At 37.7% G+C, this 26,008-nt stretch overlaps 1 protein-coding gene across 4 annotated transcripts in view; it reads left to right on the top strand.

Annotated features, from left to right (window-relative positions):
* Positions 1-16,452, top strand: part of cpne7 (copine VII) — a 33,394-nt gene extending 16,942 nt beyond the window's left edge. For all 4 annotated transcript variants that reach the window (XM_032523024.1, XM_032523080.1, XM_032523261.1 and 1 more), the window contains 5 exons: positions 1,172-1,226; positions 4,172-4,223; positions 9,213-9,346; positions 10,301-10,537; positions 12,196-16,452. In XM_032523024.1, the coding sequence (XP_032378915.1) occupies positions 1,172-1,226; positions 4,172-4,223; positions 9,213-9,346; positions 10,301-10,537; positions 12,196-12,348 (631 nt within the window). In that variant the 3' untranslated portion in view covers positions 12,349-16,452. The remainder of the gene's footprint in view (positions 1-1,171; positions 1,227-4,171; positions 4,224-9,212; positions 9,347-10,300; positions 10,538-12,195) is intronic.
* Positions 16,453-26,008: the final 9,556 nt, after the last annotated feature.

Here is a 26,008-nt window from a genome sequence, read left to right as displayed (position 1 = left end):
ACATCACATAATTTTATGATTATGTTGAGTGGGAGACGTTATTTGTGATTGCACTGGGGTGCAGAATTTGGGTTATTTTATCAGTCACAAAGGCATGTTTACTAAATGTTCTGATAAGGGAGGCTGCCATTGGAGAAAGCTGTCTGTAGACAAACATCCACTGACAGCTCTGCAGCTTATCCTAAATACCAGGTTTTCTAGAAACAAGGGTTAGGGTTACAATAACATTTAGATACAGTAGGCACAATGTGTTGTCTATGTATTTATTATATAGAAGGTCCTTTAACTGTATGGAATCAAAGGGGTACTCCCTTCATTTTTTATGACACTTCCATAAAGTTCGGAGACTTACAAGAGATTTAAAAGTTTAAAAAAAAGAGAATGGTCGAAAGCAGTAAACTGTATGGTCCGTAATGCAACTTCTCCTGCCTTGTAAAAGCTCACGCCTTTTAAAAAAGAAAACATAAATGAAGTACTGCAACAATTGCAAAGAAGACAAGCAGAACAAAGAGAGCTGTTAAAATGTGCCAAAAGCTGTTCAGATTTTATGACCATCAGGCATTTTAAGAAATTCTGCAGTAAATAGCCTTTTGTGGTGCATTTTATTTTTTGTATGTAGTATAACATTGATTGATTCTAGGCCATTGTACCACCAAGTGCAATTGTTGAGCCTCACTCTCTGGTGGATCTACATGTAGAATGTTGCCTTTGTATACCTCAAGCATCACATTTGTTGTTGTCGACAGCTGGAAAGGTGATGACTACAAGGTCATGTCTTAGTTTACTTTTAGTGTAAATATAGTGCAAACAGGGAGTGGTTTCAGAGACAGCCATTGTCTTGTTATTTATACAAATCTGTGCACGCTGCCCTTTAGCACAGCATAGCAGAGCCTCTTACAGTAATATCTGCCCATCTAAACAGTACGATGAAAAATGGAGAGGGTAAAGACTGAACAGCTCTTTGAACAGGTGCAAGCACTGCCGGCAGGGAGATTTCGAATTGTAATTTAAGCTTTTAACATTTATGAAATGCAGAAAAGCCGGGGGTTTGCTGTGGAAACGTGAACTAATGGATTAGCCATCAATATCTTTCAGATCACTATCAAAATGTGTTCCAGATAAAACTGTAGTAATTGTAATAAATGACTGATTAATTTGCTTATTGTTTCAGTGACAAAAGATTTTCAGCTTTGGGGTTTGGTGCCAGAATCCCTCCAAATTATGAAGTGAGTATCTTTTTCAGTATCTCTGCTCTCCCTGTTTTTCGCTCATTTTAAACATCCCTTTTTCTATTCTGTTCCATGACACTGGCCTTCCCTTCACACATACAATATTATGCATTCTAATACTATATATTCACATACTCATATGGAACCTGGTATTTTCCACTACCCTGAGACTTAACGTTAACAAATTAGGGATTTTATTGTTATTCACAAGCTCCATGTGTTAAAATAGCAACTTGTCTTGAGAAAACAACATGATAAAAGAAAACCCCTGTAATGTTGATGCCGAGTTGACATAATAATTCATGAGTGTGAGAGAGTTTGTTCAAGCAAATTGGACTTTGAGAACCCAAAGCCTTCAGTGATTCTGAACAGACCTGACATGTGAAGAAGGCGTGCACACACACACACACACACACACACACACACACACACACACACACACACACACACACACACACACACACCACACACACACAGAGGTGAATCACTATGCTGTTAATTTATTAGATCAGAACAGCCTATGTTTAATGTAAGATCGTACTGCTCTTTTTTCCGATGTGAAACATTCATTGTTACAATTTGTCATTCCAAGATTTGTGGCTCAGTAAATACAATCTATTAATTTCTAAATTAACCATGACAGTAACTGCCCCGCAGGAGTCAACTTTATTTTACTTTGTGGTTGGTGGTGCGGGTGAATGCTAATTAAAACTAATCATGACCTGCATCTATGAAGTTATAGGCCACACCTGTGTGCAAGTCTGATGGACATGGGCTCTTTCTCAGTATGTGCTGTTGTGCTCTCTTGTATTCTTCTTAATTATGCATTATGTATACTGAGTGTGATTTGAAAACATACAGTATACACATGAACTAAGGATCCAAGATGTTTATCTGTCAGCCAATGATACAGCAGATAGTGAGTTGTGTGATTTAATGGGAAGCCTCACATTTCAATGAATATGTATATGTGTTAATATGTGTTTTCCTAATTTAAGGTCTCTACGAAACGTTGCACCCTTAAAAGCTCAAGTTTAGAAGAGAACATCTCTTTCCATTAGGTACTCAGGGGTTTAAAGTGTTTGGTTTTGTGAAAACGGACTCTTTTGTGTTTGTCTTCTGCTATTTCATTTGGACGCCTTCTTTCAGGCGGTCTCGGTCCAGTTGTTGGCTTCCAAGCAAACTCTGGTCTGGTTTGTTGGTGGTCTGAAAGTAAATGAGGAAGCAAACCACAGGATTTTATGACAATAGATATGTAATTTTAGCATAAATTAAACTACTATATATATAAACTAAACTATATATATGACTGATTGTAAACTGTTTAGGGAGCAATGTGTCTAGGTATGCAATTCCTTTGAACAAAAGCAACTGAAACTGCAGCTTGTTGTGCTTGTGTCCTACTCTGTGTACTTTGGCAGTATTAATAACGTGTGGTTTTTAGGCAAATTATACTAATATTGCTCAGTTGTTTCTTTGTGAGCTCTTTGTGACAACAGAGAACATAATTACACATAAGAAGCATTTAGGTCTGTAAAAAGCCACTGAACACAAACTGGACCAGAACGGAAAGGCAACATTATTTTTTCTCTCAGTCCAGCAAAGTCCACCAAATGAATACTAAACAACTCAGTTAATCTGCTTCATTGGGACTGTGTGTGCGTGGTTTGATCATATTTGATTGCCAGTGCACCGCCAACATATGTAAATACCCCACAACTGTGATCAGATCTAGATTTAAATGTTGCAAAATCCTGATTTGTGCTCTGAAGTATGTGACATCATATTTTTCTAAATGAGCACTGTTTTCTTCAAACTTGTAAGAAAAGTACAGTTGAAAACATGTACATCTAACAATACAGAAATCTCTCTTTTAAAACAAAACTGACTTCCAACTTTGGAAGAAAATGTTTGCTGTTTTGCTCATCGTAAGAAAACAACTGACACAAAAGGTTTTCAGTGCCTTTAAAAGGAGTGTTGTTTTTGCACAGATGCTATTGACAACAAACAGATTTTTTATGTACTTGGGAAAACAGGCAAAGCTAATACATACGATTTTAAAGTGTTCTTATAAGCCATGCCAGTGAACCAACCTTCCCAATACCAGAGCCTCACAACTGAAACACCTAAATAGAATTGTTAGTATTACGAATTACACCTGTGTGCTTCCATGTCAAAAAGTCTGCCATGAAACAGGCCTGTTAAATGAGATACAAAACAAGATCCCCTCCTTTGCAGTAGCCAAAACAAAAAAGTAGCAAAAAAGTAGCAAAAACAATTATTAATTTCTCTGGGCTTCTTATATCTAGCTATACAGTGACTAAATACAGGCTGTTGATCACATTATAGACATAAATGACTTAAAAGAAAGTAGCCAGCTGGAGAGGAGTCAGTTGCCACCGATCTGGCTGACAGTTGGTGCTTGTGGAAAATACAGTTTCTTGTGAGAGGAGCTATCATATTGCCAATTAAACAGCTTTGAGAAAAACAAAGTAAATCTGACGTTTGGATGGCAAAAATAGACCAGATAAAATAAGAGGGGTTGCAAACTCTTTCAGATACCAGATTTTAAGCATATAGTGCATGCTATATGCTCATTACAGCACAGTGTGATGAAGGGTATTAATAAAAGCAGACCCTTCAGAGTATAGTACACACAAATCAGTATACACATGACATAACCAAGTCTTATTGTGAAACACTCCTGAAAAAGTGAGGTTCTCTTAACCAATGGTTGAAATAGAAATTATGTTATTTATAATTTAATGTTGATTATGTTGGCCTAAATTACATGCAAATACTAGAAGAAGACAAAAAGTCTAGGCCTTCACAGATTCCATACCATGACTGATACATGGGGGGGCGCAAAAAGTGTGGCAGACCACAAAGCCTCCCCGAACACCAAATTAGTGTTTTACAATTTTCTCTTTTTCCATCAACAGGTGTCTCATGACTTTGCTATCAATTTCAACCCAGAAGATGATGAATGCGAAGGTAAGTTTTACATTCATAAGCTCCCTGAAAATTATCAGTATTACTCAGCAGGTCCTTTATCACATATTTCAGTTAAATGAATACATGACATGATTATTTTCATACAGTCCAAAAGTAAATTGAAAACAACTCTTATGGGCTGAAATATGTGCCAACAGAAACTGAATTTGAATCATTTATATTTGAATTTGAATTGTTTAATTTGAATCATTGCATTAAAAAACATTGAAAAACCAAATCTGAATAGTATAGATTGAAAGTAAATGTATTGATTTGGAACTGAAATCCAATAATATATGATCATCAATGAAAATTCAACTCTCTATATATTTTCACATTCAGTTCTGTCAATTCAAATTCAGTTCACAAAATTCAATTTCAAGTTACTGTGACATACATCCGGGTACTTGAAGAATGATGTAAGACCAATTGAGCGCAGATCAATAGATAGACAACATTTCTCAAAGTCAAGGATCCTTCTTTGATGAACTGGTCCTTCCACGTCAGGTCCCTCAGAGGCTAGGCCTGGCTCTTCTGTTGCATTTGGAGAACACGTAAATGGAACAGGCTAGCAAGTGCACATCATTTGTGCACGCTGCATTTCAAAACACTGGATGAAATGGTTGTGGAACTGTGAACTGTGCTGTTCAATTTTTTTGTTGAGAGGGAGAAGGTGAATCATTGTCAGTCTGCTTACAGGATAATCTACTGTTGGCAACTTTGCCTGCAACATGCGATGGTAGGTAACATTACCAACGCTGATAGGCTATGATCTAAGCAATAGTCGTTATCTCTTATTTATCCATTGCCAATAAATTAAAAACTCACAAGAGTTCATGTTTGTAGTTGTCATAACACTTACTGGTAAGAAGAATTAATTAATTAATTAATTAATTAATTAATTAATCTTTATTACACTAAGCTTACAGTAGCTAGCAGTTTACATTAGCTTGTAATTTACTGCATACATGTAATGTTTGCTCATTGTTCAGTAACTTCTAGCTTTCTAACAAATGCAGTGCAAAATATGATCTAACTACAACAAGGTGAACACTACCAGCTAATGAGCTACCACATTACATGCAGTAAATTGCAAGTGAGAAAGGTTAAATAGAACTGTAGACACACATGCTTCAACCAACATATGAAAAGTCATAATAACAACACCCCTGATACACCCACTAACACAGTAAAGATAGGTGTTACTTTCTTGTTCATTATGGTCTTAACCCTTGTGTTGTCTTCCCGTCAACCTTGAAAAAAAAACACATTTTGGTCACTTTTTTTCAAAATGGTTAGCGTTTTTTCTGACATTTTTGTCACTTTTTTAAATGTTGAAAACGGGTCAAATTTGACCTGAGGACAACATGAGGGTTAACCGACAACTGTTGACTGTTTGATCAACAGTTGTCAGTTAAGACCATGATGAAGAAACTACACCACTACAGTTACATAAAGTTCCTTCATGTTACAGTATGCTTAAATATACTTCTAATCTTACCAGGACAGGTTGGATAACTACTGGACGAACTTAGAGCTTTCTCCTTCTGTCTGCAGTCTGGAAGCAACACCATCATCGTCAGCTTAATCTGATTGCCCCTTCATGTTGAATATACTTGTGTGTACAGTAGGCCTATATAGTAATGTTTAAATTAACGTTATAATGAAGATACACATATTGTTAATGTCTTTTTAGAGCTTGGATACCGAGTATAACGAGTTACACAGTTATACAGTGTATATCGAGTTTTTATTAAAAACAGGTAGCATCTGAATATAATTATTCAGTTAGAAGCTTCCTGTGTCCAGGTCATAATTTGATGGCAAAATAGACATTGAAAAACTGTTTATATTATATACACACCTAAAAACTTAAAGACACAGACATTAGGTTATACTTTTTACGTTGAAATCTACTCATACATTTTGTCTTTCATTTAACGTTGCCATTAAAGTAAACAAGGTGCAGATATACCTCCCATCCTCAGCTACAACTGATAAACACACACATTTTAAAATCGCTGCTAACGTTACGCATATACAGCAACGGCATATAAAAATAGATGAAAATGCAAACAAAAAAAAGACAGCAACCCAGCTAACAACCTAATGTTAAATGATAGGTTCACTCAGCGTAACGTTAGCTTTTGATGTATCTACCTTATTATTAATAGCAATTTGTACCAGCATTAGAGCGTTTAGCTTTACATTAATGTAACACATTAACGGTGATAACAAATGTAAAGCAAAAACTAAAGATACTTACATTTAAATGATTTTTGTGCCGTCAGCGATGCCGCTTCAGTTCAGCTTTGCTCCGCTTACATCCGCCATTGTTTTTTTGTTTTTTTAACAAACCGGCAAAGCTGCGCGCATAAGACTGTAGATGATTTGGGAGTGCGAAAGATACACATTCATCTGCGCTCAATTGCTCTTCCTTCATCCTTCAAGTACCCGGATGTCTGTCACAGTAACTTGAAATTGAATTTTGTGAACTGAATTTGAATTGTGAGAGCTGAATGCAAAGATATATAGAGAGTTGAATGTTCATTGATGATCCAAACGAATAAACTCAATTTCAAACAGTACTACTATACTATTCAGATTCAGTTTTTCAATGCAGTGATTCAAATTAAACAACACAATTTCAAATTATGTGATTCAAATTCAGTTTTTCAATGCAATAATTCAAGTTTATCAATTCAGTTTCAAATATAAATGATTTAAATTCAGTTTCTGTTGGCACATATTTCAGCCCATAAAATCCTCTGTGCTGATTTTTGTGAGCATTTCTGAGTGCATCTTTTCTAAAAATAAATAAATAAATAAATATCAACATTAATAATTTTAACTTTATTTGTATGGAACCTTTACAAATGTTTATTTGCAAAGTTCTTTGACAGAGGGACAAAAGCACATTCAAACCAATACACGTACATATATACACATCATTATAATAGTGAAAATAGAAGTTGGGACACTTTAAAGGACAGAAAAAATAACAACTCAATAAACCAAATTAAATTAACAGGTAATAGGGTAAAAAGACAATGAAAAATATGATAGAAAGACGGAATCACCTGAAAGCATATCTATAAAAATATGTTTTAAGAAGCGATTTAAAAGAAGTCACTTATTCAGCAAGACTAATCTTTAGGAAAGTTGTTCCAAATCTGTGGTGCCCTAATGGAAAAGGCATTATCACCTCTGGTTTTGAGCCTTAATTTTGGAACGGTTAGAAGGGCCCCGCTCAAGGATCTAAGGCTGCTAACAGGGTCGAACGGGGTCAGCCTTTCTAGGATGTAGCTGGGGCTAGACCCTGACAAGCTTGTGATCAATAATATCTGAAAATCATTTTTTAAATGACCAGGGAGCCAAAGAAGTGAAGCTAGGTAGGCTTGTAGAGACACATCAATTCCTGTTTTTCACCTTTATGAGGCAAAAAAGTGGCTGGTAAAAAGTGACAGGTGGTCGAAAAAGTTAACCTCATGCCCTGATTGTGTGCATTTGCAGAGCGTTTGCTAAATGCTGCGCATGTATTGTCAAATTATGAAATTGTTTTCTTTTTTTTTTAAAGATGATTTTTTGGGCTTTTCCACCCTTCATTTTTGACAGGACAGTTAGGTGAGAAAGGGGGGGGAAGACATGCAGGAAATCGTCATAGGTCAGATTGGAACCCTGGACCTCTGCGTTGAGGCATAAACCTCTCAGTACACGTGCACCTGCTCCACCACTGAGGCAACCTGGCCACAAAGTTGTTTTCTTATTTTGCTTGTGTTATGTCTATTTTCATATGTTGTCTTAAGTTGTAGGGTGTTTGCCCCTGTCGGTCGCCGTAGGGTCTGGCTACTCCACATAGGATTCTGGGATTGGAGGAAAACGTGCTTTGGTTTCATGTCATTTCTTTAAACCAATCAAAATTGTCACAGGTAGTGCTAAATGGCTGCAAAATACTCATGGGAGAGAAAACTCAGATTGGACAGCTAGTCAACCAACTAGACTAAAGATCTGAGGAGCAGTCAACAATAGTACAGTACCCAAGGAAACGTAAAATACATGGAATTTTCTGCAACATTAGAGCAGTCCCGGAAGTGGAACGGGAAGGATGTAGAATAGGTTAGGAGTGATGTGATGTCGTCTGTTAAAACCGGTCAGAAGCCTAGCCGCTAAGTTCTGGACCAGCTGGAGGCCGGATTTATGGTTTATGCCAGTGAGAAGAGAATTGCAGCAGTCTATAGACGGAAAAATATGCGGGCTTGAACTAGTCTTTTACTTACTTATGATATTTACATACTTATTTATTGACTTACTTTTGATATTTACATGCTTATTTAGTTACTTACTTATGATATTTACATATTTCCATAGTTATGGTGGGAAAGTATTCAGGTGTTTTACGTAAATGTTAAAGTAGCAATACTACAGTGTAAAAAATACTCAAGTGAAAGTAGTGCATTCAAAATCTTACTTAGTAAAAGCAGAGAAGTATCAAAAGTAAAAATACAACTTTTGCAGAGTGACCTATTTCAGAAATATATGTATATATATTGCTGGCTTATATTGTGTATTAATAATCAAAATCTGCAAAGTAACTAAAGTTATCAATTATGTAAAAACTACATTTGACATAGTGGAGTAGAAGTGTGAAGTAGCATAAAATGTAAATACCCACGTAAATTACAAGAACCTAAAAATTGTACTTACGTACAGTTCTTGACTAAATGTGCTCAGTTGCTTTCCACCACTGCTTTATGGATTTCATAATTGATTGGTTGTTAAAATTCAAATGATCAAAAATAAAACTTTGCTTCATTTAAAGGATTTAACTTTTCTAACTTGTGTTAGGCAGAAAACATATTAAGATATTTGGGATAATCCTTGAGACTGCAATAAATAATTCATCCGACTGTATCTTTTAATTTACTGTTGCTTGTGTAATGACACGTGATAACTGTTTCCCTCATTTTGCTCTGTGCTCTTTTTGATCAGAGATCCAAGGAGTGGTTGAGGCGTACCAGAACTGCCTTCCTAAGATCCAATTGTATGGCCCAACCAATGTTTCGCCCATCATTAACAGGATAGCCAAGCTGGCAGCAGGCGACGGCATCATCAAAGATGCTTCTGTGAGTGTCTCTTTATTAGAAATATATTAATGTAATACAGGCTTTGTTGTTGTACATCCCACTGAGTTTCCAGAGTGAGTAGCCTCTGGTTCACCTCACTGTTTGGAGTAACGATGCCCTATGGGGCAAATAATAATGGGCCCCTTCTGGGGAAGAAGGTGCCCATTATATAACACATTAGGAGTGAAGTCATACAGTGCCATATTGATGTTAAATATGTTAGACATATTTCCACATCATTGACCCTTTTTGTGTTAGAAATTACCTCATGAACTTCTGTTAAAATGCAATGTAACACGTGGCTAATAGAGTCACTCTGCTCCTTGTCTTTCCTTGATATCATTGAGAGAAAGAACACAAGTCTTTTATATATTTAATATCTTAAATTACCCAACAACTGCACATACATTATGTTCTAAACTATTACACCTGTTCAATTGCACTGACCTTTATGTAATTATTTAGTCCTCAATATAAGTCCTTCTTTTGATCAGTAAATGAGCTGCAGTAAACAATTAAGCTTACATGGCACACATTAGACATGCACAATAACACATAAACACACAGTAAGGGTACCAACTAACTAACCGCTAACCATGGGACCAATCAGAAACGGTTACAGTATTCTGTGCCATGTTAATATTTTTGCAATTATTGTATTTTCATGTTGACCCTAACCCTGTTCAGTGGGCACATGTAGTTACGTCAAGTTATTTCTTTTGTTTTTGATATGCTTTTTATCTATTTTTGAAAGTGTTTTTTGTGTAATATTATTAAACATGCCCTACACATATACTGTAAACTTATCTACTCAGTGGAGGCTCTAAAATGATACAAGACAGCATGAAAAGCCTACTTTAGACCATAACACACACAAAGCGGTGTTCTTGCTTACAACCACACTTAATTGTTAAAATGGGTTAATAAACACTGAAAGCTCTTATCTTCTTCCAGCGATACCACATCCTGCTCATCCTCACAGATGGTGTAGTGACAGACATGGCAGACACGCGCGAAGCTATTGTACGAGCGTCCTACCAGCCTCTCTCCATAATCATTGTTGGTGTGGGCAATGCAGACTTCACAGACATGGAGATTTTGGATGGAGATGACGGAGTCCTACGCTCACCGAAGGGCGAGCCAGTCCTCAGGGACATTGTGCAGTTCGTGCCCTTCAGAGACTTCAAAACGGTCAGTTTTTCTCTCCGTCTGTCAATCTGCACTTGTTGACTTTCAGCCGGAACCCCACTCCTTCTGACGGCTGTGCTGGTGATGCTCATGGACATTACTTTTTTTTTTACATAACCGCCCCCTATTTTGTTATCCTAAGAGCAGATAAGAAGCTTTTGCTTGCTTTGCCAGTGCCACATTTGGACAACATGGACAGGAGGAGATCCAGAAATTTTATCAAACAACAATGTATTCTTGGATTTAGCTGCATTTCAGCTGTGCAATTATGCCGTCTGTCGTTGACTAGATGTATAATGTTTTAAACATGGAACATTTTCCAAAATGTGCGATGTATAATATATATTTATTCATTCAATGAGATATGATTAAATATCACAAAGTAGATACAATTAATATTTGTTTATTGTTAACACATTCATTTTTGATTATACCTACAAATAAGCAAAATCTATAAAATGTTACTTTATGGCATGGGGAAAAAAATGGAAGATAAATGTATCAATTCAGAACTACATGTCTTGTGTTTATTTATAGACACATACTGTACAGATTGTACTGTATGATTGTACTGTTGTTCCAGGCTGTTTTTGCGCTCGCAACTCTCGTTACCTCATTGCAAGACGCCACTAAGTTGTGCAGGCACAGACATGCACACACCCTTGTCTCTTTCAACAGCATTGCACACACAGCCAAAGCTTTGTTGGAATGACAAAGCTTTATTCAACCGATTCCAGGCAAAGTAGAATCGGGCCATTGGCCGATTCCTGGTCCATTTAGCTCGATTCAGTAGTCTATGTATCAGTGTGCTCAAATCATGATAATACAACCGGATACCGATTTGTATCAGTGAATCTTTACATCCCTAATATTTACTATATACAGATAGGTGGCAAATAAAAAAACTGAGTAAATGAGTGGAGAAACATAACAAATGCAGACACTTTCATACAGGAAATAAGGTCATGAAAGGTGATGGGTATGAAAAGTATGAAAATGATGTGAATTGAATCGTATGATCTTCACAGTCACCATATCTTAAACCAGTTAAACATCTTTGGAAGATTTTGAACAGATTTTAACAATGATTCCCACCACCATCATCAGAACACCAAATAGAGGAACACGAGGTGTTTATCTCTCCAATAGAGTTACAGAGTCTTAGAGAATCTATACAGTCTGGAAGCTGGGGGCCCAATATCTTCAGACACCTATGTTGTTGTTTTTCTTTAGGTTGTCACCCAACTGTATAGTTAACCTGAATGTGTATTGATATTATTCACCAAGAGTTTGAGGAAACACTTACATTCAATATAATCAAAATCATAAGTGCCACATTAAATATTGCACCCATCTTTTTCACAAAGTGATGTGTCTAGACTTGTCACCTAAATTGTTAGAAATCTATTGCATGTGTAATGAATAATACCATCTAATGAGTTTTATGCTACTGGAAATTACTGTTACTAACTAATACAATGTCTGACACTGACCTATCTCTTTTAATTTGTCTGAAACAATGAAAGTAGTCCTCAAACACACCATTGGTATTTCCCTGACCAGGAAATATAATGTAAAAGCTTTACTGAAAACTGTTCTGTTTCTCAGATTAAAACAAAGTCGATATTTTGACAACTCCAGCTGTTCTCTCTCTTTTGCAGGCTTCACCTGCAGCACTGGCCAAATGTGTTCTGGCGGAGGTGCCCAAGCAAGTAGTAGAGTACTACAGCCATAAGGCCATCTGTCCTATGAGTCCTTTGAGGGACTTACTGACCCCCATCCTCAGCCCTGTTGCCACCACCCCAAGAGAATAACCACCCATCCTGCTCTTGGGACCAAGCTTTGACCAGAGCACCAGTTCAGCAGACTAAGAGAGAGAAAGGATGCATGCCTCGTGATTTTGGACTGAATGACTGAGGAGAAAATCTCCCCCCCCCCCACCCCTAATTTTGATGTATGCAGGCCAATCCCTCATTGCTGATCCATCAATCGGATAAAGGCTTATTATTCCTCACTGCCCATGATATTCAGCAGCTCAGCAGCTCAACTCTGTCTGTCTATGTCTACTGTTTTCCATATTTTATATATTTAGATCATTTTGAAAATGTACTGTGCAGTACCATATGTTGCAATCAAAATTAGGTTGCTCTACCTGAAAATACTGGCAATACTTAATCCAGATGTTATAGATGAATCACAGGAAGTATAAAGAAAGGATGCAACATTCAGACCTAATCTTACAGTGGCCTTGCCTCATGTACCTACGTCTGTCTGTCTGCAGGATTGGCCTTATTTTAAAAGACAATATTTCCAGACACACACACATCCCTATTTCAAGTCAACCTACCATGAACTGACATAAGAATGGACTAGAGGCAAATCATAAATCAGCTATAATTAATCGCTAAAATTAAAAGCACTGTTCAAAAGTGCACCAGCCATTCTCCACAAACCAAAAATTGGCTTGTCTGCAACAGCATAAACCACGAATGACACCTCCCCTACCTAGCAAATACAAAAGCAAGCCATGCTGAGTGTGTTTGGCAGTTAGCAGGTAAAGGTGTCCAAATTAGTGTTTTATGTTAAATAATTAGCTAATCCCCAAGTATTTTGGCCTTCTTAAAAGCCAGGTGAGAAAACAGCAGCAGCAAAAAATCGTCAAAAAGTGTCACCCCTTCAGACCTGTTCCGCTTGTACATCTGTGAAACTGCAAGTGACATAACTTTAGCATTGTGTGATATTTGCTTTAGTTTGGGCTCTTTGTATGCTTCTTTCAGTTACAATAGTCAGCTAATAAATCACAGCAAGAAAGAAAATACAGTCAACTCATCGGTTGGGAAGTTGAACTATGTGTTTGGGTTTCTGTGCAGCAACAAAAGTTGCAAAGAGCAAACAAAGCCCAAGAAGATGAGTGATCACACACTATTTTTGTTCTTTTGTTAGGTGGCTATGGTATAAACTGTGGAAATCATCCTAAATGTAAGGTGAATACTTTTTTTTTAAAATTGTTCGTTATTGTTGTCATCCCTAAACCAGCCGTCATGCATTCTTCACGTTTCTGCAGTGTGTTTAATCATTTTTTTCTGCTGCTTTTTATATGCAATCTAGTTCTACTCAATGTTTTGTAAGGGATTTAACTGGTGAATGCAGAGATAGATCCAACGAAAGCACAGAGCTGATCACAGTGAGTGCTATAAAACTCAGTCAGCTCTGGAATGTGTTATATCAGTTACGTTTACATCTGAAATTACTAATATAAAAAAGGCATAATTTTTACCAGATTTCCTCAGTGGTCATCAACAAAGTCACCATGGCACCTGTGCATCCCCAGAACAAACTGTTTTGTCAGTCTATTCTTTTTTATTTCTGCCTAAAGGATCACTGTTTACTTGAGAGGCTGCATTTGTTTTTTTCTGTTCAATTGATCTTCACCGTATTTATCATATTCAAAAAGATAAAACCTTCACCTACCTTGCCGGGGCTGTGTCAGATTTTCGTCATAGTGTTTCGAGTGCAAACTGTAACAAGTGAGCTGTGTCATGTTTTGGCCATGAGTATTTCCCAAAGGAACACATTAATGCTGCGTCAGTTTCAGTAGCATCACAATCAAAACTGATTGACGCTTTGCTATTGTGCTGTACCATACCAGTAGGAGTAGGGAAAAAGTCAACTGAACAAGAAGTAAAATATTTGAATATACTTTTTCATTACTTATGCAAGGAACTTTGAAAGGTTTCCTTAGCTTTATCAAGCAAATTTTCCCAATATACAGATGATTTTACCTCAAAAGTATACTGTGACTGGACAATTTATTTATCAAGCATCACTAAGAGCATAAATGAAGAAAAAAACATTTTTAAGGTTTGAATTAAATATATATTGGAACAGTCTCTCTCAGAGCTGAAGAAATTATTTTCTGTAGTGGATCATTTTTTTGCCCTTCCCTTGGTTTTGGATTGCACATGCAAACTAATATTCAAATGCATTAAAGAACTACAATGTGGACCTTTTAGATCCAAAGAAAGCATAAGTCCCCTAAAAGTAAAACATTTTGTGAATAAAGCAAAATTATTGTTTCCCATAATAAAAGCCTGACTGAAAAGCATTTGCGACGCAGTTCAGAATACAGTAAAAATTCTGTTATTGTTTTGTTTGGCCTACAGTTGATTGTTGCCTCTTCTAGTAATGACTCCAGGCCTATACTTGATATATTTGCTTAGTGTTTTGACATTTATCTCATACGGTGTATCTGTGCTCTGAATGACTCTGAATGGTGACTAATTCACTTAGCCTAAAGCCATTTAAAGCATTGGAAGAATATCCAGTACTTACAGCTACTTTGGCATACACATATCCAGCCACATACATTAATCTGACTTTGATTTGTCCTCTAGGGCTTCACCAGCCCTCCCCAGATACAGACTGTTGGCTTTGCATGAATTCATCTAAAGACAGCTATTGCTCTGTTGTTGGTTGCTCTCTGAACTCCTTTGAAGATCACAACAACTGAGGATTCTTCTGTCACAGTGGATCACAGGATGAGGCCGATTGATTTAGCAGGTCGAGATATGGACCCAAATGATGCTGGAGGACTTTCTTAGTCTCACGACTGAATATATAAGTGGCATTATAGGTCTCTTGGTTCACAAAAGATTTACAAAACAAAAAACATGACCAAAAAGTTGCCAGTCATAAATGGTGATGTGATTACCATCATAAAAAATGAAAGCATATATCTATGCCACCAGCTTTATGCTTTTGCACATTTGCCTCCATGTTATCTATTCCACCTGTTCTGACTAAATAAGACAGGAGGTGCAGATATCGGTCAATATTACAATTCCTTAAGGGCAAACCCGCTCACATATTAATATCTAAAAGGCATCAGCACTTCTTTTCCCCTATTACCTGTAACACCTTATTGCTACTTTGCCTCAGGTTATGAGCTGCACCAGCTCATATGGTTCATTACCCTGTACTCTTAACATTTTAATAAGATGGGATTTAACAATTGACCTCAGAATATACACAATGTTTTTCCTATTTTTTTAATTGTTTTCATCAGTTTTGGTTATTAAACAAGTAATTAGAAAATGCCAAAACAAGTTTTTTCTTAGTTTAAACATTTATACAATGAGCCAGGCATACAGTTTGTGTCATGCTCTTCTGGAGTCACCTGAATTACAAAATGTATTAGATGTTTAATGTTAAAAATGTTAAACAGTGATGCATGGGTCTTTAATGCCTCAGCAGATTTGCCCCAAACATTCAATCTTATTTCAATTCTTTATCTTTTTCATTCAGTGACAAATTTCATTGCAATTAATCATGTATGAAGTATTACAATAATATCATTGTGTGCCTGTAGCTACCTGAACTCTACCTACATTCATGTTTTAATAAGAAACCATCATTTCTTGCACAGTGGTGCAACAACAGTGACCTGAATCACTGGAGACAATAGTTCATGAGGCCATCTTGCACTGTGGATTACATTTTTTTTTGAAGAATTCACTGAACTGCTTAATTACCCTTATCTATACTCACACCATTGTCCGACAAAATGACCAAGTCATAGGTTTTACACCACACTAATTAAACAGAATTTTTTCTTTCTCTTTCACCCATCCACTGTTAATCAGAACAAGGTTTACAGCCCATAACCCTAATATGCAACTGGTGTAACTGCAGGCTGTGTTGGTGAGAAGCAACCCATGCATCATTAGTGAAATAATTGATTTATTAAAAAGGAAGAAAGGGATTTATTGCATGCTTACTTCTATTGCTAAGCTGTGCTGTGCAGTCATTCCTTTGGGTTTTATGATATGCTAATATGCAAGGCTGCTTTTGCACAAATCTCTGTTCTTGTAGTTTAGGCTCTCTGTCTTGCAGTTAGGTAAATAAATCTCACCATTTAACTGAAACTGTCTCTGTACTTTTGTTAGAAATTACATATTACATCTGTCTTTTGTCATCCAGTTTCCTGTACTCCCACTCACTCATGTCACATTTTCTCATTGCTCACCGTTGCACAGGAGGGATGAATAGAAATGAGAGACTGATGTGCTTGATGAAATGTAGGTTATTGTATTGTACAAATTTGCCTTGTGTGGTTTTGCTGTGGATGTTGTGAGCACTTATTGCATGGGAAGAGGGAATGAGCCTACTCTTCAATTCCATCGGACAGCTCCTTTTATTTAATGGCTATTGTTAAGAGCACTGAATAATGGTTGTTACCATGGTGACACCTACTTGTGGGGAGACTTAGACCTTTCTTTTTGACAGATTCAGGGACAAAGATGCAGGATGTGTTGAGGGAGGAGGCCATACGCACATTATTATGAAAACAATGAGGCTTTGATTGTGAAAGCTGCTGTCTTTTGGATGGGTGAATGTCAGCAGGACTGTGAGCCTCAGGTGAGCTGATTAACATGTAGAAACTTCCTTATTCTCCCTGGCCCCTTTTGCGCCTTACCAACTGATTTATGTGTATAATTAAAGAACACTCACCACCATCAAATGTTTACTGGCAATGAAACAGCAGGTTTGCACCCTGGGACAAGGTGATGTTGTTTAGTGGAATCAGCTCATTGCCTCCATGTTATCAGATTCACTTTAATACCTTTAAATACAGTTGGGCTTCCCTCACACTGGTATGGCTGTGAGCTCTAGCTGAAGGCAAAGTAAACCAGGAAACACAGATGATTTATTGGTTTTATTCTCCATGGTGGCCTTATGCCTGTCTGTAATGAGGAAATGACTAATAAAAGATAGAGAATGGGAAATCTTAGTAGCTTCTCCTTCCCCTAGGGGAACAGCACACACCTTTGAACTTGTTTTGATGTTGTCTCTCTGGTGTACTGTACAGCACATACAAGTAGCCTATATTCATAGACACAATAACAGACTTTGAAGAATGAAGTTGAGAATACATCCCAAATAATGATGCATTTGTGACAAGCATAGTGCACTGTTTTAGCTATGCAGCACATTATGAAAAGGAAAACCAAAATTATAATATTCTGGTGTTTCAAGTCACCAGCAGCTTTCTCATCACTCATGAGATGAGACTCATGGTCAATCAAGCATGCATAGAGTCTAATGAAAGATGTCTATAGAGTCATCTGCAAACTCAAGGCTCACACACTGCTAAAGAAGAAGAGTATAAATAGATTGACAGAAGGGACTTTAGTTGTGATTTTTAGTTGAGTTAAGTTGACCTTCTGGGAAAATTTAACAGCATCAATCAATGCCATATCACAGCCTTGCATTGTGTCTCACCTGCTATCTCCCTCTCCTGCTCCCTCATGCACTCCATTCGCATCCTCTCTCTTTTCTTTCTCTCACACACACACACACACACCTTTCAATTATTGCATTAATTTTGTGATTCAACTTAGTGATTGGCTCTGCTTGCAAAAGAACAAAACAAAAACCTCACTGTGAACATTCAATATACATTTTCTCATAACATTAGTTTATAAGTACATTGCCTCAACACAATATTGGAAGAGATTAAAAACAAGACTCAGAGTCTACAGCCATGCTAGCGGCTCTGTGAGACTGCACTTTGGCACAGCGGTGATTTGAGATAATACTATCGTTAGCATGATTGTGTACTCACAATTACAGTGCTAGATTTTTAGCAAGTGTACTATAGTCAGCATAGTGTGTTAGCATGCTAAAAATGCTATTCAACACAAAACAGAAAATGTAGCTAAGGCCGATGGGAATGAAATTAGTTTTGGAGGTATTCACATTCACAAAATTCAATTTTGAACTGATGATGGAGTAGGACAAAAATGTTATAGTATCATCATCATTCAAGACTTTTTTTGTCATTAATTAACTATGACATTAATTGCCTAATTTGAGTTTTGTTAGTGTTCGGGTGTTTTGCATTGGGTTTTATTGGTAGATGTGTTGTATGTTCATATTTGCATAGTTTTGTTGATATGCTTTGCTTTATTCAATGTATGTTGGACTGGGAATTAAGGTGATGACAAGCAGCTGTGATTGACTGGACCACACCTCCTCCATGGCTCAAGATATGACACATGATAGTTTGCTGTGCTTGTTGAAGGTTGATGTAGGCAGCAATATGCCACTACAGCATCTGCTGTAAATCCAAAGAAGAAGAAGAAGAAGAGTGGATGTGAGACAGGTGCAGACAGAAAATGAAGGACAAGGGAAAAGAAGTGTGACTCACTGGAGGGACTTTTGTTTAGAGTACTTTTCATGCTGTGCTGTAGTAATGTGATGGTTTGGGTGGTTTCTGTGTTTTTTTTTAGGTCCTGTCTTGTCTCCTCGTGTTTGTGTCTTAGTTTCCTCCCCGGTTTTGTGTGCTAGTCTGTCTTGTGTCCCCTTATGAGTGTTGGTATGTTCTTTTTCCTGTTTTATGTTGATAGTCTGGTTTCCTGTTCTGTCTCGTCTTGCCAAGCTTTACTTTTGTCTGTCTGACTGTCTGGCCGCGCCCTAATGTGTTTCCCCTGACGTATGATCTGTTCCTCGTTACCGCTTGTATTTAACCTCTGTGTTCCCTTGGTCTCTTGTCAGATCGTTCTTGTGTCCGTGTTCCCTTCCACACCGACTCCTGACTGAGTGTTTGTTGTTTCTTCGTGTGTGTGTGTATGTGTGTGTTTTTTTGTGTGTGTGTGTGTGTGTGTGTGTGTGTATGTGTGTGTTTTTTTGTGTGTGTGTGTGTGTTTTTGTGTCTCGTCTTTTACCCTTTTTTATATTTGGCTGTTTGGTTTCGCTCCTTGTTTTTCTTGGACTTTTTGTTTATAAATCTTTGTGTACCTGCTTCCGCCTTTCTCCCTCTTCTCTGCTTTTGTGTCTTTTTTCCTCCCCGGCATAACAAGTGACCTGTTTTATTTTAAATAAGTTATTTATGAGTCACCCGGTGGAATATCAGTGTAAATACTTTTTTGCTGGTTAACCAGGAACTCACACCACCTTGTGACAAATATACAGTATACTTTGTAAATTCCCGATAGTAACCATATACACAGCAGGAAGTCAAACTGTAAACCTGTAGATGTCATTGAATTTTCATATTGACATCAAAGTGTGAACAGGGCAAGCTTCAAGAGGGACACTACAATGTGTACTAGTATCAGTGTATTTAACAAGGAGGGTCTCTATGAAGAGAAACTACCACTTTCTCTGGAAGTGGGCTTACTTTTTATTTTCTTTAATTATTCCCATTCTTTTCAGATTGCAGGACAGTGTGACTTTGCCTCATTCAAGGTCTCCTCTGTATGTCTCTGACATCTACAGATACAGTAATTTATTTAGGCTGGACTGCTCTTGATTGTCCACAGCAGTGTTCAGTCCCTGCTTCATCAACCTCCTTCTATAACTGCACAACTTCGTCTGTGTGGGCCTTGTGTCCCTTGACTGATATGAAATTAAACAACTGACCCACATGTGGGGAATCTTTTATGCAGCTGAGCCAAATAACCTGGTTGTAATTAGTGGGCTACAGAGAGTGAGCATCCCGGAGTTGGATTGGCCATTCATATGGCATTTTCTGGGTTGCACTCATAACAGCAGTCCTCTTCTCCCATTTCAAGCAGCCAGAACAACAACTTTGAGTTTTTAATTTAAAAACAATTTTTTTAAGCATTTTTACTGTGGTTTTACAGGCCTTCTCAGGGTAGCAACTTGCTAACTTTCTGGCTGACAATCCCAATACAAAGCTGTGCAAACCGAAGTATTATACAGAAATTATTTTTCAATTGCCAAATCTGTGTCCTTTAACACTGCTTTAGTGTGTAATTTCAAGCAATTAGGTTTGCAAAAAAATATAGATTTCAGCCTAAAATTGTCTATTTTGCACAAATACTAGGGGTTGTGAAAACATTTGTGGCAAAGGACAAACAAAGACAACACAAACACTTATAAAACACAAATGTAATATTAAATCTTGTTTAAAAAATACATATACAATTTAGTTGTTTTTTCTCCTTTGTGGAATAGTGTGTGGCTAGTGTCGAGCCTGCAGGCCCCTGCAGAAAAATGAATGCAATATGTAGTTTAATAAATGAGGAGAAAATCTGTCTTTTCAGTTGCTGAATTCCCATTAAATTTACCATCAAATTGCTGATTATGTCATCTGCCATTTGGTGCTAAGCATGTAGTGTACATTGGATTTTTAGAGCTGTAACAGATAATGAAATTACTGTGAATTGTTTAGCACTCTGCATTCTAGTTGCCTGCGGCAGGGTCGGCATTAGATATTAGTATTGATGATGTTAAACTGCCATGAGTCAAATATGTTGAAAACAACTGCTATGAATAATGATGTCATTCACAGTGTGTATGCAGTCATGAGGATGCAGCAACCGCTGTATGATTCAGTGAAGCAGAACAACCCGAATGAAAGTAAAGTAAAGTAGTAGAGGGGACCAATTCTTCCCATATGAGAGTCTACCAGTGCTGGCATTATGTCACAATAATAATTCATACTCTGAATAAAACGAGAGACATGTTGTAACATCTGTAATATATGTGATGCAATGGCTGCTTTGGGATTGCTAAGAGATGAGGCTCATGCAAGTCGAAGGAAACAATGAATCTTCCAAGATGATGATCGCCAATCATGTGTTAACCCGGTTAAATTATCTTATGTACACATGAACCTATTGTGGGAGTGGGCATTAGGATTGTACATGTGTACACATTTTTCACAGTGATTATGATTAATTTAAAGGAACAGTGAGTTGGTGGAGCAGTTCAACATTAAGGTTTCCCAAGAGTTTACTGAGTAAACTGTCATGCACAATTTTCCCTCAGATGCTGTAACTTTGTATGTGACCTTCTATTAAACTACAGATTTCGGTTGCATGAAATTATGTCATTACCTCATGCTGTGGCAAAACAAGACCTGAACATAAATAAAAAGCTGTTTAATACCACTCATATCCTCTATCTTTATGTCTGACAGGTCTGTTTAATAAAAGAGAAATAGCAAATTTCCTGCACTCAAGAAATACCAGTTTCTTCTAAGATAAGCAGAAAAGAAAATGTAAATCCGAAATTACATCACAAAATGATTCCTAGAAATGGACATGAAAATTTAATTTCTAACAGTGTAGAATGCAGAGACAATTTTTTTTTTTACCATAAAAAGTAGGAGGAACTAACAAAGTCACAAATTGGATGAATAATATATAGTGTGCTGTAACTAATTGCTCTGCAGTCCGGTCAAAGTCTGTTTTTAGACGCAGACGGTGACACGTTCTTTTTAAAGAAGAGACACATTTATACATCTGTGTCAAGTGTAACAGTAATGTTGTGAGTCAACTCCAAAATTGTCACAACTGTATGCTGTGTTATATCAGTCTAGTGAAGGGGTCTTCAACGCTTTTTTGGCCAAGGACCCCTTACCTGAAAGAGAGACGAGCAGGGACCCCCTACTACATACTGTGTATTGTCTATATTGTTTCTAAGCACATTGTGAGTAATGTACAATCCAAAGCAAGATTCCTTGTATGTTTCCTCATACCTGGCAAATAAAGCTGATTCTGTATAAATTGTATAAAATTGAGTTGCATAGGTAGGCCTAAAGCCTGTATACATACAATTTTTAATGATGCCTTAGAATACCAAGCTATTCAATTTTTTATTTTACATATTCACATACCATTATGTTTTAATGTCAAACATACATGTGGAAAGCACAGTGAATCCATAAGCTTACCTGTATCTGTGGATGGCTACCATAGTGGCTACCTCATAGGCTAGCAAGCGTATCATCAATGGTGTTGAGGTTGTTGTTTTTCACGACTAAGCAGATTTATCTTTGCTTATAATATGATGGATTAGTTTTATTATTTTCAGACGTATTTTACAATGACTCTGAGGACCCCCTAGTGGTCTGGGACTCCCTGTTGAAGATCACTGGTCTGTCTTTTGAGAAGTGGGCGTGGTTAGTTGATGGACAGGGCCAGACTGATATGTCACATGAGGGGGTGTGGTGTTGTTGATCTGATTCAACCCAGCCATTGCTGGAGACAAACATTTTGGAATACTGACCCTGAATTTCCACCAACGGCGGAATGGCTGCGTGTCGGCTCGGAGCTCCGCCATCCTTCAATACCCTCCAGGTCCAGATAAGTTTTGAAACGGCTTCGGCCATGACTGATAGCTGAAGCCACAAGGACCCACGAGATCTCACAAATTCACGTATGCTCGCGTGATATAACAAGATGTAGTTTCTATAACAGAACAACAAAACCTCTGACCTGTTGACTTCAAGCCTGTATCTGCCCATTATGACATTTTCAAGGTGTAATGCAGGAAAATATGATCCGCCTTGAGCGCAATGTATTTTATTTTGAAAATTAACCGGATGTTTTATTTTGTTTCTGTGCTCGACTTCCTGTGCTGAAATGCGGCAGAGCTTCCAGCAAAAGAAGCTCTGCGTATCTGCTCCGGAGGGCTGCAGATTGCTGAAAATACTCACGTTGACTTTAATGGAAACCTATTGATTCCGCCGCTGTTCTAGAGCGGATCCGCAGCTGTTCCGCAGTTGGTGGAAATCAAAGGTGATTCTTACTGAAAAGACTGTTTGATTGAAGAGATCCGGAGTAGAGGTCACTCCCAGTGGCGTGGTCACTAAAGGAAACAGGCTTTTTAGGCACAAATTATAATTGGTTAGATATGGGCAACAAAACAACTTTGTTAAATTTAGAAACAGATTGTAGTTTGGGACAAAATCATGGACACTTATCACGTTACTTTACTTCTGTGCTCACGGACATGACATATTTACGCATGTGACCTAGAATATATGACCCCAACCTTCATCCTTTTGTGGAGTTTGACGCTCTTATGCTTTGCTCCCGACTGAAAAATCTTCTTTCTTGCTGCATGTGAATCTTTTATTTAAAACCAATAACTATCAAGTCACATACGTGACAAGAAAGCCAACTAAACATAAAAGGGCCCCCAAAAGTTGGAGCAACTTCTGTTGCTCAAAAAAGTCACACAGACATAAACAGAAGATAAAATTATAGGAAAAGGGAAATGTAAATTTCAGGCCTTGAAAAGTGACCCCAGGTTTCCCACTGGAGTCCCATCATTCTGACATGTTTTATTTTCTAACAATTATTGGTTATGTGAAAGAGAAGGGTGGTAACTGTGGCACTGTATAAGTGGCGGTTAAATAGCCTTTTTGAAGGCAAATTCTGGTCAAATGTAAAAAATTCAGACCCATCAACAGATAGAAACTCTTTCATCTGGAGTTGGGTCCTGTTTTTTTCTATAAGTACATTACAAAGTGACAGAAAAAACAGGAGACAGAATGACATTACATTTTTTACAGTCAGTTACAGTAATGTACTCTACTGGTTGGATGATCGCAGGCTGTAAATCAAATGGATATTTCTTAATTTCATTAATGATTCCACTTCACTGAAAAGTTGAGATCATTATCTTTAGATCTTGATTTTTACTGAGAAGCTAATTGTAGTGTAATAAAGTGGGATCAAATTATCTCTGTTCGGTTTCCATTCCAGCACGTAAAGAGGAAAAGCCTATTAAAAAACCGGCTTGATCTTGGTCATAACAGTGAAAATGTAATTAAACATGAGTATGGGCAGAGGTTCTGTATTGTTCTGCTGACCTTTACGGAGCTACTTCTATGCCTGCATTCTCATTTACTGGCTTTTGTGTAGGTCTAATCTTTTGTGGAGTTAAAAGCTTTAGTCCTGTTGTCACTTATTGTACTATTGAGATTTGATTTATTTTAGTCATCTGATTTAGGGTGTTGTTTATGCTGCATATTCTTAAACCAACAATGAGACAAATGCTCCAACCAGACAGCTAGTACTACTTATTGTGTGTGTGCTGTCCACATGACAGAGCAGTCTGTCCTCACCAAGCACATCCCTTGTAGGAGTAATGCATTACTGACATCTTTCCCTTAATGTCCCTGAGCAATGTGTGAGGGGAACTTTACAACAAGTAATTTTCTTTTAATGGCCACTGACGGTATCTGCCTCCAACTGCAAGCCAATGACAAAGGTGCCATCTATCAGACTTGAAAAAGTTGATAAATATATCTGTCACTATTTTTTACTGGAACAGACCACATGCTTGTGTTGCTATTTATCACAGTTCTTCACTCTATCACAGAGGATGCTAACAGTTTATTGCTGCGACAAAACGTTGTTTAAAAAAAATTGAAAACAATAATGTGTCAGCACTTGTTTTCTTACAGTCTGAATCCAACAATAAGATGCATTGCTACAGTATAATTTAGCAAATGCTATACTATGCTTTTCTGATCAGTAACACAGCTGGCTGCTGGCTTTTAGCTGGCAGAAACCCAAATGGAAAAATTCAGTTCTTGACAGCATCAGTGACACCAACATTAATGCTTTATTGTCTGCTGTTTGGTAATACAGGTCAAGAAGAGCTTCTCATACTAGAGCAGTTGCTAAGTACTGTAGTGACTATTGGTAAGAATAGTAGAACAAGTAACCCAGTGCTGCAGACACAAGGTATATGCTAGAGACCATCTTGCAATGGAAACAACAGGCATAGTCTCGCTTTGCCAGACCTTCCTCCACAGCACTGCAGAGGATGGTCTGGCTCACAGCAGGCCACACAGCATTCCGGGATGGGAGAAAAACGTGCTGTGGTTTCTGGCATTCCTTTAAACCAATCACAATTGTCATGGGCGGTACTAAGCACAATGCTGCTGCAAAATAGCCTCGGGAAGGAACTTGTTTTGGTGGAACATGTATACATACGTACGTACAGAGGTTGTTTTAGTTGTGCAACAGAAAACTCACATTGGACAGATAGTCTAGCAAGCTGTCTGTGTCAGACAGGAATGTATTTACCTAACAAAGTACATGAAACCACTGTGGTGGTTTCCACTACAGTAGGTGTCTCCAGGACCACATTTTGCCATTATGATGCACACAAGCTGAAAATCAATACCAGCATTTCAGTTACAGCTGGTAAGAAGGACAGGTCACGTAGCCAAGTATGCTTGGGTGAGGTTCGAGACAATCTGTAGCCAGGCCCCCAAAAACAGCGCTCAGCCTTTCTGCTGATTTTGTTGAGCGTCCGCTGGCAGTATTGCAACGAAGAATCTGTTAAACTATTGTCATGACACCTCAAACTGCAAACTAGGTGGTTATGACTCTTTCTATTTTTTTAATCCATGGAATTTTTATATTTGAAAAACCAGCCGAGAACAGCCACATAAAAACTTGTGACATCGCCACAATGTAAAGTCTATGAGCCAAGAGAGGAACTCCTGGACGAGGCCAGCAGGACAAACTACTGCACACATTCAGTGGGTCGCATATCATGGAAGTAAACCCGGAAGCCCAGTTGTAGATTTACTGGTTTATCTCTATATGTACTCATTCAAGTGACAATGATGAATTCGCTATGCTACATTGTTTCATGTCCAGCCCGGTTCCCCCTAAAAATTACAAACACAACAGAAAC

The sequence above is a fragment of the Etheostoma spectabile genome, chromosome 1 (assembly GCF_008692095.1).
Source record: "Etheostoma spectabile isolate EspeVRDwgs_2016 chromosome 1, UIUC_Espe_1.0, whole genome shotgun sequence".
Taxonomy (NCBI): domain Eukaryota; kingdom Metazoa; phylum Chordata; class Actinopteri; order Perciformes; family Percidae; genus Etheostoma; species Etheostoma spectabile.
Note: the sequence above shows the minus strand (reverse complement) of the source record. Positions and strands in the feature narration are given on the sequence as shown.